General features: G+C 38.5%; 1 protein-coding gene across 1 annotated transcript; it reads right to left on the reverse strand.

The window, feature by feature from the left end:
* Positions 1-1,271: 1,271 nt before the first annotated feature.
* Positions 1,272-5,121, reverse strand: OOSP3 (oocyte secreted protein family member 3). Its single transcript, XM_077962789.1, has 3 exons — positions 4,977-5,121; positions 3,110-3,288; positions 1,272-1,624 (listed from the first exon to the last, which is right to left on the reverse strand). Exons 1-3 carry the CDS (start codon positions 5,047-5,049, stop codon positions 1,544-1,546), a joined length of 333 nt encoding a protein of 110 aa, XP_077818915.1. The 5' UTR covers positions 5,050-5,121; the 3' UTR covers positions 1,272-1,543.
* Positions 5,122-15,775: the final 10,654 nt, after the last annotated feature.

Raw genomic sequence — 15,775 nt, forward strand, 5'->3', positions numbered from 1 at the left:
GTGCACATGCACCCTAGAACTTAAAGTATAATAATTAAAAAAAAAAAAAAAAAATGAAGCATCACAGCTTTGGGACACTGATTACGGTTCTCACTCTCTGTCTGCCTTTACCACCCCTGGCTCCCATTCTGGACTTGGTGGGCTTTTGGCTTAAGGGACAATGGAAAAACAAGAAATATTTTATGAATGAAAGTAACAAGTTCCTTCCAAATGAATGCTATATATGAAAGAGACTAAATATGCAAACTCGATCCACTCTTGGTCCTGATTAAGACAAACATTCTTGCATGTCTTCATTGCTGAAATGGAAACTACCCACTCGTACCACCATTTTCTGAGTTTTCCAGCTAGTTTTCATTCTTAAATTACTGAGGTTTTTTGAAGGAGAAGGACAGGAGGGGTATGAATATACTGTTTATATTTAAAGGATGATGAAAATGTCAAGTAATGTTTTCTATGAAAACACTGAACAGTTTCTATGAACTGTAACCAACTTTAGTCCTAATTAACACACAAATCCTTGCTGGTCCCCTTACTAAAACAGAAAGCAGTAGCTGCGTTGGTGCAGCAGGTCTATGTGTGTTGGTTGCCTATTGTCTCACTACCATCTGTGCCTTTCTCTGCCCTACAGTGTTGGAGCCAAGAGTTCAAAAATTAGATTTTCCAGCCTCCCATTTAGGTTCTGCCAGCAGGAAACACTGATGGAGATTAAAAGACGTCTATCTTCACCCAGTTATTTTCAAATAACAAATATCTAGTCAATAAACCCTATTGACTAAGGTTTCCCAATATGAATAGGATCACACAGGCAGGACTTGAGCCCTCAAGGTTTTGTTAGAAATATCTCAAGAAGATCCTCATGAGCATGTTCCAGAATGATGTTATTACTAACTGGAGAGTGGTCATTGAAATAAAGAAGGATGGTCCTAAGGGATCACTAAAGGCTTAGTTCCTAGAGTGCCAAGAATAAAAACTAATCTCACCCTATTGATCTTGAAGAAAGATACAGAAATATTCTGCTATCGCTGTTTCCCAAAGCCATGGGCCTATAGGAGGTCAAACTTTATACTCTTATTTCCTGGTTGATCCAACGGTGTTCATTTCTGTCATGGATACTAAATCTTTCTTAAAGGAATTAAACAACTATGTAGGATTATTCTCAGTCTACTGTATTTAAAACATGACTTGTACACTAACAGCAGGTGGAGGACAGAGACCCTTCCATGCCTACATCCCAGCCTAGGTTGTTTTGAGATTATAACCCGGTCGTCAAGAAGCAAAGGCACAGCATATTTTATTTGTAAGATCAACTCCACATAAAAATTATACTTAGACATCATATTATAAGAGACTATGCAAGGGCAGCATGGCCTGTGTTTAAAAGGAACACTTTTTAAAAATATATGAAGCACTGGGCACTATCCCAACCCAATGTTCTCTCAGGAAGTGGCACCAAAAACTGATAAATCTGTAGTGAGTGGTTCAAAAATTAAATTTTAAGTAAGCTGTAGCAACAGAGTTATCAGGATTGCCATGGAAGAACCTAGAATATAGCTACATTTGCACTCTCATGGACTAGTGGATGAGACATATTAAGTAGGAGTGACGGATGAGATGCCTCTACCTACAGAGAAAAAAGAAAGGTAGTTAATGAAAAGTTTCCAATGTAACCACTTGATAAACTTGGCACAGAAAACACATTGACTAATACATTGACCAGTGAACATGGAAGACCTACTATGTGCCAAGGATTAGAGGGAAGGGTTGAAAGACTTGAAAATTTTTATTCAAGTGTCTGAGCACTACTTAAAGTGAACAGTTTATTGACTCAGATTATGTTTAAACTATACTAGAGATTTTTGTCTATTTGTCATAACTAGGGTAAAGGGAGACTTATTGACAAGACCAGGATATATGTAGACACATGGAAGTAGCATTTTTTCTAAACATGATTGAAATGTAATGTGAGACCCATCACATAGACACTGTTTAAACAACAAATACCCTCCTTAGTAGAGATTCGAGCTTTTTCTTCCTTATGTCAATACGATCATTTCTATGTGGACACTGCCATGTTTTGTCTTTTCTAAGGATCCTCACCGAGGAGTCCTGAAAATATGGAATCTGAGTCAATCCAAATAAGCTAGGGTTGGTTAAGTTCCAGGGAGAATGAGAATTGGTAGAGGGAGGGTCATTTTGGAATTCTGTAAGATTGTTATGGATAGAGCTTGAAGTGGTATCCAAAGATGATGAGCTGAAAGTTTTAAAGAAGACACAATTTGCACATCAGATTACATTTAAACATAAACCAGTAAGTCTCATTTTGTCTCAATTCATTTTTGTTCCTTCTACTTTCGCAGTAGTAGATTTACTACCACTGCTACCTCTCTGCCTTCTACTTGTCTTTTTTTTTTTTTTTTTTTTTAAGGATTAACACACTTCCATTTAGGGGTGTTAGTTCAAACAAACAACAACAACAAAAAGTCCTACCACAGGAAAATGTATTCTAAACAGAAAACGTTAGCTCTGATAAGCTAAATAAAATCCCCAAGACAATCTCTTACAAGCATAAACTGAGAATCCTGGCTCTTTTAAAAGTTGTCGTTCATAAACTACTAAAACGTTAACAGCATTCATCCATTGATCCTGAAGATATAGCAAAGTTTCAGGGATTTCCCCAAAAGTCATCGGGCCATAGTATATTAAGAAAACATCTGGCCGGGCGCGGTGGCTCAAGCCTGTAATCCCAGCACTTTGGGAGGCCGAGACAGTCGAATCACGAGGTCAGGGGATCGAGACCATCCTGGCTAACACAGTGAAACCCCGTCTCTACTAAAAAATACAAAAAACTAGCCGGGCGAGGTGGCGGGCGCCTGTAGTCCCAGCTACTCGGGAGGCTGAGGCAGGAGAATGGCGTAAACCCGGGAGGCGGAGCTTGCAGTGAGCTGAGATGCGGCCACTGCACTCCAGCCTGGGCGACAGAGCAAGACTCCGTCTCAATAAATAAATAAATAAATAAATAAATATCTCACACTGACAGTACACACAGTGCTACTGCAGGGTACAACCTAGGGGTTAGTTTATTATTTGAAACGCTTGCAGCTCTTACCTCTTTCTGAATCCCACACTCAGTGGCAGGGTAATTAAACTCATATCCCTTCGCAGTTACATTGGTTACAGGACAGCCAGTTCCTAGAGATGCTTCATCAGAATGCAAAATATGATCCTGACCAAGTAAAGTTGGTTCAGCCACAACCCGGAACATAGAGGAAGTACATCCTACTGACACTGTTGAAAAAAAATATTAAAAAGATTTAGATAGCAATTTTATGCTAAAGGACACCCAGAGAAAGTTTGAACATAGCATATTTAAAAAAAAAAAAAAAAAAAAAGATACCGCTGTAAAACAGCCTTGAGAGATACAATATGATCACTCAGATGAAATGGTAAAATTGTAAATGAAGGATCAGTCCCATTCAAGCTTATCTGGAGACAACCTGTCTCCTCCCCTTCCAGTACTGTTTCCTTAAAAGTTCAACATTGGCTGGGCGCGGTGGCTCACGCCTGTAATCCCAGCACTTTGGGGGGCCGAGATGGGTGGATCACGAGGTCAGAGATCGAGACCATCCTGGCTAACACGGTGAAATCCCATCTCTACTAAAAATACAAAAAAGTTAACCGGGCGAGGTGGCGGGCACCTGTAGTCCCAGCTACTCGGGAGGCTGAGGCAGGAGAATGGCGTGAACCGGGAGGCGGAGCTTGCCGTCAGCCGAGATCGCGCCACTGAACTCCAGCCTGAGCAACAGAGCGAGACTCCGTCTCAAAAAAAAAAAAAAAAAAGTTCAACATTAAGCTAAATATGGGATGCTGTCTCTGCTTCTTTTGCTGTGTGGGGTTTACTCTGGATTGGGGGAGCCTCAAGCTGGTGTGCTGGCCTTGAGTTTACATAACTAGGCCGGTGTAAATGACTGATAGGGCACTGAAGCTGCAGCTTCTATGGCCTCTGACTCTCATCCCTGGCAGACATCTACGACCCACGTGGGTGAAGAGACAAGGGAAACTGTACCCTGGGGCATTTGTTAGACCTGCCAATAAGATGAAGATCTGCACCTGCTCTGTCTCCACCCTGTATCCTTCTGTGATGTACAAGGAAGATAGTCTCAGATTAAAACCTTGTGTGGTGAGTCTGTCAACTCAAAACATTCACAGCTGTGGTGCTACAACAGCATTTCTTCATTTTGTGTCCATTAATTCTACTACCGGAAGCATATCCAAAAAACGTTTTTAGACAAAAACATGTCGCATAGATAAAGCAATTCATCACTGTATTTTCATGAAGAAAAAAACTAGAAATAACAAAATTACATGTATTTTATACGTAGTATTTCTATCCATTAACTTTTTAAATAAAGAAAAATATATAGTTTAGATGAGAAAAGATTACTGTAAAATATGGAAAAAGTAAGTGGAATGTAAACAAAACGATTAATATTAATGGTAACAACTTCATGACTTAGGAAGAATAAGAAGTGAAAGAAGAAAGAATGAAGAACTTTATTTTCACAACCTGATTTATGATCACTAACTCATGACCATTTAGGAGGCAACAGGGCCGGACAGGAGGCAGGTGGCAGGATTATGAGTGGGAGATCAGGGTGGGAGGTGGAAGAGCAAGTTGAAACCTTAAACAGAGAAATATTTTTCCACAGGTAGGGTGAATAGGGTGAGAAAACACAACAGAAAACACCTAAATCCAGAGGAAGAATAAAACTAGCTCTTTCCTAAGCATTAGGATAAACTAGATAAATCACTTGCTTTGCGGGGTGGTAGAGAGCAAACAAGAGAAAGCAATACCACTACGGAAGTCAGAAAACTACACTGGAAAGTCACTTCTACTCAAAACAGCAAACAGTAAAAGGCCCACAACCGCTAAGAAACTATGCCTTCAAACAACAAAATAGAAGGGTCACTCGTACCTGACTTTTGCTCAGAAAGAGTCAAAATCACGCACAAAAGGAAAGACGATTGTAACCCCACAAAATCCTTCATGACATCAGCTGCCAACTAATGACCCCCGAAAAATTCAGGAAATTGGAAGCAGCTGCCCTGCTTTGGATACTTTTATACCCGCTACCACACCCAGCTGACGACATTTACAAATCACTTTTTGCCAATGGCTCATATTTTCCAGGAACATACTGTTTTTGCCAATTTAAATTGTTTAATGTTTGGAAAATACAGAAAGTATAAAGAACAAAATTTAAACTCTTTATAAAAACCGCTACTTTTATATTCACAGATAGAATTTTTTCTCCCTGCTGAAACTTGACATTCTCTTGATCACTCCAGAACCAAAATCAGGCTGCAAACAAAGTACCACTGACAAATCTTTGAGAACTGTGACTTCTTCAGGCCCTCAATGTTCCTAGAACAGAATGTTCACAGAGTGTCAATGCATGTTTATTGAATTGTTAGGAAATGATTTTCAAACTTTAGCAGCATCAAAAACACCTGCAGCACTTGTTAATCCACCGATAGCTGAACTGTGTTCTGGAGACTGTTATTCACGGCTGGGAATCAGAGGGCCAAGAATTTACAATTCTGAAAGTTTCCAGGTGCTGCTGATGCTGCTGACCCCAGGATCACACTCTGAGATCGTGCCTCAGGCATGGTCACTTTAGAGAGTATTTATTTCAATGGCTTCCAAATTTTAGATTAACTTTCAAAATCATCTGGAACACTATTTAAAAATATGTGTATCAATCAACCCAAGTGTCCATCAGTGACAGACTGGATTAAGAAAATGTGGCACATATACACCATGGAATACTATGCAGCCATAAAAAAAGGATGAGTTTGTGTCCTTTGTAGGGACATGGATGCAGCTGGAAACCATCATTCTCAGCAAACTATTGCAAGAACAGAAAACCAAACACCGCATGTTCTCACTCATAGATGGGAATTGAACAATGAGATCACTTGGACTCGGGAAGGGGAACATCACACACCGGGGCCTATCATGGGGAGGGGGGAGGGGGGAGGGATTGCACTGGGAGTTATACCTGATGTAAATGACGAGTTGATGGGTGCTGATGAGTTGATGGGTGCAGCACACCAACATGGCACAAGTATACATATGTAACAAACCTGCATGTTATGCACATGTACTCTAGAACTTAAAGTATAATAAAAAATAATAATAAAAATAAATAAATAAATAAACAATAATAAAAATAAAAAAAAAAAATATGTGTGTCTTAACCCCAGTCTAGTCCATTGAGATCTGTTGTAGCTGGAAATGTAAGAATGCATATGAGTCACTGTAGCGTCTTGTCAAACATGCAAATTCTCAAGTCTAACTCAGTGGGGCAAGACCTAGGAATCTGCATTTTTAACAGTTTCCCCAGGTAACTCCTAGAGGCTGACACTTTCAGAAACTCTGAGCAGAAGTCCTCAGGGCTGCTGATGAGGGAGGGAGGGAGGTAGACCTCTAATCCTCCTTCAGTTATTTTCATTTTATTTATATCTGTTTTATGTTAGATCCTATTGGGGTTTTTTTGAAAACACCAACATTATAAATTCTCAGCATCCTTTGACCTGAAATGTAACATCATAATTTTAAATAAGAAATCAGATGTACCTGGGGCTACCCATTAAATGACCTCTTTGATGGATCAATAAGGAATAAAACAATGAATCCAAATCCTATTTCTCATCATATAGTCTCCTGACACTCCCAACATCTATAATATAAACTTTGCAAAACAAGTATGTTATCTGTGCTGCTAGTCATTATCTTTTGAGAATCTGGGATGACCAAAAAGAAAACAGAGACCAGTCCAACTAGCATGACATTGGGCCAAGTTCCAGAATCAGTAGTCTACACACAGCCTTCCCATAACAGATAAAAAAATAAAATAAAACAAAAATTCCTTCACCCAAAGAAACATTTCACATCTCCCTCCCAATTTAGCTTCTTCTACACACCCACATATTATAACAGAAAAAAAAGACATGGAAAAAATCAGTTTGCTCCCACACCACTTTGAATCACCCTCAGATCTGGGAAGGAAGAGCCTCTGCTCAGGGACCCATGCTTTAGAGGGTATCGCCCTGAACTACTCCATCATGTTCTTCTCTAGGCACAAGAAATGTGTTGAAACAAAGGAACATGCCATCCAAATCCCAAGCCTTCATAATTTCCTGCCCAAATGGCCTTGAACTTACATCCGAGGACTGCTTGAGCCCCTTCCCTGAGTCAGTTCTCTCAGGTGTATATAGCCCTGGGCCTAATGGTGGCCAAGGGGCAGTTGTCTGCTGGAAATATGGACGGAGCTTGGACACAACGCCTGGAGTGTCCACACATGTGCACTTGAGGCCCCCTACAATGCAGGTCAGAGTGGGGTTAGAAAGAGGAAGGATTTAACCATGGGCCATAGGCAGGGGAGGGTAGTAGAGCGGAGATAGATGGTGGCTCTCACCACATTGCAGTGTTCCAGTGTGAAATTCTAGAGATTCTATACTCTGAGAATTCTAGATTAAAGTCTATCTTTCTATCTCATTATGAAAGTCAGTTTGTCAAAATAGGAGACATAATGTATCTTGTTTAACAGTTTCTTCATTTAAAGCTTTTACATAAATATACATGTATGTGCCTCCACTTGTACCCTTGCTCCAGTCCCCATGCATGTGAGGTGGGAGCAGACTTGGGGCCATTTGTCCTCCACGCAAAGTATTAGGGTGGTGAAAAAGTAATCTCGGTTTTTGCCATTACTTTTAATTTGCAGTTACTTTTAATGGCAAAAATCGTGATTAGTTTTGCGCCACCCTAATAACTTATCTTGGGAGAGATCTACTGATTTCCTTGGGAACTCTCTTAGGACCTTGTCTTGCTTTGCCAATAAGCCTGAAAGGAGCTGAGTTTTACTAAACATCCTTGTGCTTAGGTCACTCGTCAAAGTTCACCCTCAGTAAGTCAAGCAAATAATCAGAATTACGTAACTCTTACTTAGCATGGAGAGAGGTGAAACAAAAGGTGTTGATTATTTCAAAGTGGATCTGTTTGATGAGATAAAGGAATTCCGGGTAAATGTCGACAACATATTTAATGCTTGGGCCACTTTGACTTCAACCCCAGATGTTTACATCCCCACGGCACTCTTGATTTCCATGGAAGGCCTCTCTATCATTTACTTTTTTTTCTAGTTTGCTCCTGTAAAAACTTCTAATATTTATCCAATGAGATTATGTACTGATATGTGTTATTAATTTATCATTTGGCTTAAGGATCTGAGGTTCCTTTCAGCAAACATTTGATAACCTCTTACATCATAGGCATTTAGCATGGTACAGCGGAGGACACAATAGTGAACGAGAAAGACGTATCCCGCCTTTGATGAATTCACAGCCAGGCAGGGAGACGAACATTAAATACACACAGTTAAGAAATAATTCTGCAAAAATTAATTGCTATTCTCATAAGTGCTGCAAACAAACGTACAGAGTGTCAAGAGAGTGGCTAACAAACGGCCAGAAAGTACTGGTTCTTAGAGATCACATTTCAAGTCTGGAGTTTTATTCGAAATGCAGGAGGTCAGGAGTTCAAGACCAGCCTGGCAAACATGGCGAAACCCCGTCTCTACTAAAAATACAAAATTAGCCGGATGTGGTGGCGGACACCTATGATCCCAGCTACTCAGAAGGCTGAGGCAGGAGAATCACTTGAACCCGGGAGGTCGAGGTCGCAGTAAGCCAAGGTCTCGCCATTGTACTCAAGCCTAGGCAACAAGAGTGAAACTCCATCTCAAAAAAAAAAAAAAAAAAAATGAAGTTCTGATACATGCTACAACATAAGCGAAACTTGAAAACATCATGCTGAATGAAAAACTAGTTATAAAAGTTATATATTGTATGATTCCATTTATATGAATGTCCAGAAAAGGCAAAGTATAGAGACAGAAAGTAAATAAGTGGTTTCCTAAGACTGGGAGGACTGGTTAGTCACTGCTGATGGGTGTGAGGTTTCTTTTGAGGTGATGAAAATGCTTTATCATTGATTATGGGGTGATAGTTTGCACATATTTGTGAATACACTAAAAACCATTAAACTGTATACTTCAGTTCAGTGAGATGCCAGAAATTTGTGGTCAAAAGCTAAGAGAGATAAGAATTTAGGAGATTTACTATGTACAATATTAAGTTGCTTCTAGAACCATCATTAGGATTGGATCCCATTATGCCCCAAGGAGACAAGTACAAAATCTGTTCCAACTCACCTGGCCTCTTTCTTTCCTGGAAAGGCCCAGAGAATACTACCTTAACTAGACATTAACATATGAATTAGTAAAGGGAATTTGTTAGGATTGACAGTGAAAGATTTAGCCATTGAAATTATCTCAGTCACTATAATGTGATTCCAGATGAGCCAAAATTAGATGGCAGTACCTAATCATCAAAGACAAGTTGTAGAAATTACCATAGCTGGCTACAGAATCAGAGTGACAATAGAAGTGTTTTGATCCACAGTGATTTATGATATCATCTAACAAAACATGAGGTAACTGGGAACGAAATAGATGGTCAACTGATTAAAATACTGCTTGAACTATATAACTGGAAAAAATTCTTAGTATAGTGTGTTATTTTTCTACATAACTACCCCAAGACTTAGTGGCTTAAAACAATCATTTTCTCACAAATCTATGTGTAGAAACTTAGGCTAAATTTAGCTAGGCACTTCTACTGGTCTTGGCCAGTGTTATTCACATGACTTTAGTCATCTGGTAGCTCAACTAAAGCTAAAGGCACTTCATTCAATGTCAGGCAGTTGGCAGCCTACAGCCAGCATGTTTCAGTTCTCCTCTATATGACCTTTCTAGAAGGTCACAGCTATAACAACTAGAACATGAGCTCAGGTTTATACACATTGTGGGTCACAGAATTCAAAACACAAAACCCAATGCAGAGGAATTTTTAAATTTCCACCTATTTCATATTTGTTAACTACCTCTTGACCCAAGACAGTCACATGACCAGGCCTTAATTTAAATCTAAATTTAGAAAGATGTTCTATATAAAGATATAAATTTTAGAAACATTAGCACATGAATGTCATTTCAAGCCTTGGAATTTAAATGAGATCAACATAGGAGAATGAAGAGTTTTAGAAACTGAATCTTAAGAGATTGCAACATTTGGAAGTCAAATATATTAGGAGAAAGTAGCAAGAAAAGACAAAAAAGGAAGAGTCAAAAGGTAGAAAAACTCCAGAAAAGGATGGTGTTCCAGCCAAATGAAGTCAGAAAAAGAGAGTAATCAACCAGCAGTTCAAGTAAAATGAGAATTTAGAATCACTGTTGGAAGCAACAAAGTAGAAGTGACTTGTTAAAAACCAGTTTTAGAAAAATCTGTAATAGATACACAAAACATTAAGAGAAAGGAATTGAAGCATACAACTACAAAGTCATCAAATCACAAAGAAAGCAATAGAAGAAAAAAGGAAAAAAAAGAACTATCAAACAGTCAGAAAACAATTAACAAAATGGCAATGGTAAGTCCTTACTTATCAAAATTACTTGAAACTTAAATGGATTAAATTCTCCAATCAAAAGACAGAGTGGCTGCATGAATAAAAGACAAGATTCTTGGCCAGGCATGGTGCCTCACGCTTGTAATCCCTACACTTTGGGAGGCTGAGGCGACCAGATCACTTGAGGTCAGGAGTCTGAGATCAGCCTGGACAACAGGGTGAAATCCCATCTCTATTAAAAATACAAAAATTAGCCAGGCATGGTGGTGCTCACCTGTAGTCCCAGCTATTCCAGAGGCTGAGGCAGAAGAACCCAGGAGGCAGAAGCTGCACTGAGCTAAGATCACACCATTGCACTCCAGCCTGGGCCACAAAGCAAGACTCGGTCTCAAAAACAAGCAAACAAACAAACAAACAAAAAACAAGATTCTACCTGCAAAAGACTCATAGTAGCATAGTAGCTATAAGGACACACAAAGACTAAAAATGAATGAATGAGAAAAGATATTCCATGCAAATGGTAACCAAAGGAGAGCAAGGGTAGACTTATATCAGACAAAAGAGACATTTCCAAAAATTGTTACAAAAGACAAAGAAAATCATTATATAATGATAAAGGAGCCAATTCATCAAAAAGATATAAAAATTGTCAATATTTATGTACCCAACATTGGGTGCATAAAGCAAATATTAACAGAACTAATGTGAAAAATAAACAGCAAAACAGTAACAGTCGGTGACTTTAATACCCCACACTCAACAATGGATAGATAATCCAGACAGAAAATCAATAAGGAGCTACCATATTTGAACAATACTTAGACCAAAGAGACCTAATAGACATATACAGAACATTCCATCCAACAGCAGGGAAGTACACATTCTTCTCAAGCACATATAAAACATTCTCCAGGATAGATCACATTAAGTCATAAAATAAGTGTTAACAAATTTAAGAATATTGAAATTATATCAAGTATCTTTTCTGACCCCAATGGTATGAAACTGGAAATCAATAATGTGAGAAAAATTGGAAAATTTACAAATACATGGAAATTAAATAATATACTCCTGAACAATCAATGAGCCAAAGAGGAAATTAATGAGGAAGCAAAAAAGTATCTTGAGACAAATGAAAAGGTAAACTCAGTATCTGAAAACATATAGGATGCAGCAAAAGCAGTACTGAGAGGAAAATTCATAGTTATAAATATCTACATTAAGAAAAAGTAAAGATTTCAAATGAACAAACTAAGTTTAAATATTAAGGAACTAGAAAAATAATAATCTAAACCCAAAGTTATCAGAAAGAAGGAAACAACAAAGATCAGAGCAGAAACAAGTAAAATAGAGAATAGAAAAACAATGGAAAAGATCAACAAAACTAAGAGTTGGATCTTGGAAAAGATTAAAAAAAAATCAACAAACCTTTAGCTAGACTAACCAAGAAAAAAAGAGAGAAAACTCAAATAAGTAAAATTATAAATGAAAGAAGTGAAGACATTACAACTGCTATCACAGAAATACAAAGAATCATAAGAGACTACTACGAACAATTATATGCCAGCAAATTGGATAACCTAGAAGAAATGCATAAATTCCTAGCCACACACAATGTACCAACACTGAATCACGAAGAAATAGAAAATCTGAGAAGACAAAAAATATAAATAAGGGGACTGAATCAGCAATCAAAAACCTCCCTACAAAGAAAGGCCTAGGACCATATACTTCACTGGTGAATTCTACCAAATATCTAAAGGATTAATGGCCATTCCTCACAAACTGTTCCCAAAAAATTGTAGAAAGAGTATTTCCAAACTTATTTTACAAGATGAGTCTTACCCTAATATCAAAGCCAGATAAGGACACCATCAAAAAACAAAAAATCACAGGCCAATATCCATAATAAACATAGATGCAAAAATCCTCAACAAAATACAAGCAAACCAAATTCAACAGCACATTAAAAGAAATAGATGCAAAAAAGAAAAAAGCAATCGAAAAACTTTAGCATCCTTTCGTGATTAAAAAAAAAAAACTCTGAACAAATTGGGCATAGAAGAATTCTACTACTGAGCCATTAAAAGGAACAAAATAATGTTAATAATAAGTGAGAAAATACGGTTTTTGGTTTTTCACTTCTGTGTTACTTAGAATAATTGCCTCCAACTCCATCCAAGTTGCTGTGGAATATTTGAGAAAATATTTGTGAACCTGTATCTGGTAATAGATTAATATCCAAAATATGTAAGGAACATGCAATTCAATAGCAAAATGAAAACAAAAACAAAACAAATAACCTGATTTTAAAATAGGCTAAGGACCACAACATTTTCCAAAGAAGACATAAAAATGGCAAACAGGCATGTGAAAACATGCACAATATCACTAATCATCAGAGAAATTCAAATCAGAATCATCATATGATATCACCTTATACCTGTTAGGGTGACTATTATGAAAAAGACAAAAGATAACAAAGTATTGGCAAGGATGTAGAGAAAAGAGAATCCTTTGTGTTTGCAGAATATAAATTTGCACAACCATTATGGAAGACAGTGTGGTGGTTCCTCAAAAAATTATAAATAGAACTGCAATATGATCCAACAATCTTACTTCTGGGTACGTATCCAAAGGAAACAAAAGCAGTCTTTCAAAGAAATATATGTACTCCCAGCTGGGTGTGGTGGCTCACGCCTGTAATCCCAGGGCTTTGAGAGGCCGAGGCGGGTGGATGACCTGAGGTCAGGAATTTGAGACCAGCCTGACCAACATGGTGAAACCCTGTCTCTACTAAAAAAAATAAAAAATAAAAAAATTAGCCAGGTGTGGTAGCTGACGCCTGTAATCCCAGCTACTCAGGAGGCTGAGGCAGGAGAATCACTTGGACCCAGGAGGTGGAGTTTCCAGTGAGCCGAGATTATGCCATTGCACTCCAGCCTGGGCAACAAGAGAGAAACTCCATCTCAAAAATAAAAATAAAAATAAATTTTTTTAAATATATACATATATATATAATATGTACTCCCATGTTCATTGCAGCATTATTCACAATAGCAAAGACATAGAAACAACCTACGTATCTGTTGATGGATGAAGGGATAAAAATTGTGATTTATATATATATGTGTATGCGTACATATATATATTTCTATTTCTATAATAGAATAGTATTCAGCCATAAAAAAAGAAGGAAATAGTGCCATTTGAGACAGCATGGATGAACCTGAAGAATATCATACTAAATGAAATAAGTCACAGACAAATACTATGGTCTCATTTATATGTAGATTCTAAAAACATCAAATATCAAATACATGGTAACAGAGAGTAGAATGGTGGTTTCCACATATGTATTATATAAATATAAGAGAGAGATAAAGAGATTTATTACAAGGAGTTGATTCATGCAGTTATGTAGGCTAAGAAGCCCCACAATCTACTGTCTGCATGCTAGAGATCCAGAAAAGTCAGTGCGGTGATTCAGGCCAAACTGAAGGCCCGAGAAGCAGGGGAGCCGATGGTGTAAATCTCAGTTTGAGGGTTGGGGAAGATAAGATATCCTAGCTCAAACAGGTTGGCAGGAAGCAAAAAAAGGGGTGAATTCCGCCTTCCTTCACCATTTTTTTCTATTCAGGATCTCAATAGATGGATTGATGCCCACCTACATTGGAGACAGCATTTCTACTTTCCTGAGTCCACCAATTAAAATGCTAATCCCATGCGGAAACACCCTCACAGATACATCCAGAAATAGTGTTTAATCTGGGCACTCAGGTGCCAGTCAAACTGACACAGAAAATTAACCATTGGCCGGGCGCGGTGGCTCAAGCCTGTAATCCCAGCATTTTGGGAGGCTGAGACGGGCGGATCACAAGGTCAGGAGATCGAGACCATCCTGGCTAACCCGGTGAAACCCCGTCTCTACTAAAAAATACAAAAAACTAGCCGGGCGAGGTGGCGGGCGCCTGTAGTCCCAGCTACTGGGGAGGCTGAGGCAGGAGAATGGCGTAAACCCGGGAGGCAGAGCTTGCAGTGAGCTGAGATCCGGCCACTGCACTCCAGCCTGGGCGACAGAGCAAGACTCCGTCTCAAAAAAAAAAAAAAGAAAAAAAAAAGAAAATTAACCATCACAGAGGTACAATGCAAATAGTGGCTCATTAAGTCATGACGTCCTTAGCTAGGCTGACAGTATTCTCTAATAGTTCTCAGAACTGTGACAGGCAACACTTCTCACATGTAGCAACTGTCCCGGCAGGGCAGAAATTCACATTTGATGTATAGCTCTCTGGTTTTCCTCCTTGGTTAGGAAACTCGCAGGGAATCTATCTTAGGAGACAAATCATAGTTTGGAAACCACTATGCCAAAGATCGCCTCATGTGCTGGGTTCTCCAATACTGCCTGCTTCAGTTTCAGACTTACAACTTTTACTCCCGTTTTTTTATTTCAATTTTTGTGAGTACATAGTAGGTGTATACATTTATGGGGCACATGAAATGTTTTGATACAGGCATGCAATGCATAATAATCACATCATAGAAAAGGGGGTATCCATCCTCTCAAGCATTTATCCTTTATGTTACAAACAATCCAATTATACTATCAGTTATTTAAAATGTACAATTAAATTGTTATTGACTATAGTCACCCTGTTATGCTACCGATAGTAGAGCTCATTCATTCTTTCTAATATGTTGTACCCATTAACCCTCCCCACCTCCTTCCCACCACTACCCTTCCGAGCCCCCCATAACCATCTTTTTATTCTCTATCTCTATGAGTTCAATTGTTTTGATTTTTAGATCACACAAATAAGTAAGAATATGCAATCTTTGTCTTTCTGTGCCTGGCTTATTTCACTTAACATAATGATCTCCAGTTCCATCCATTTTGTCACAACTGACAGGATCTCATTCTTTTATATGGCTGAATATTACTCCACTGGGTATATGTAGGACATTTTCTGTATCCATTCATCTGTTGATGGACACTTAGGTTGCTTCCAAATCTTAGTTATTGTGAACAGTGCTGCAACAAACATGGGAGCGCAGATATCTGTTCAACATACTGGTCTTGTTCCTTTTGGGTATATAGCCAGCAGTGGGATTGCTGGATCATATGGTAGCTATGTTTCGTTTTCTGAGGAATCTCCAAACTGTTCTCCATAGTGATTGTACTAATTGACATTCCCACCAACAGTGTACAAGGCTTTGCTTTTCTCTACATCCTTGTCAGCATTTGTT

The sequence above is a fragment of the Macaca mulatta genome, chromosome 14 (genome assembly GCF_049350105.2).
Source record: "Macaca mulatta isolate MMU2019108-1 chromosome 14, T2T-MMU8v2.0, whole genome shotgun sequence".
NCBI lineage: Eukaryota > Metazoa > Chordata > Mammalia > Primates > Cercopithecidae > Macaca > Macaca mulatta.

Bases quoted from the DNA above. Each gene is read 5' to 3' on its own strand.
- OOSP3 (XM_077962789.1), bottom strand. From the start codon at position 5,049: ATGAAGGATTTTGTGGGGTTACAATCGTCTTTCCTTTTGTGCGTGATT. The intron at 3,289-4,976 runs GTACGAGTGACC...TTTTTTCAACAG, and splicing joins TCTTTCTGAGCAAAAGTCAG to TGTCAGTAGGATGTACTTCC. The intron at 1,625-3,109 runs GTAAGAGCTGCA...TTTTCTCTGTAG, and splicing joins AGTGTGGGATTCAGAAAGAG to GTAGAGGCATCTCATCCGTC.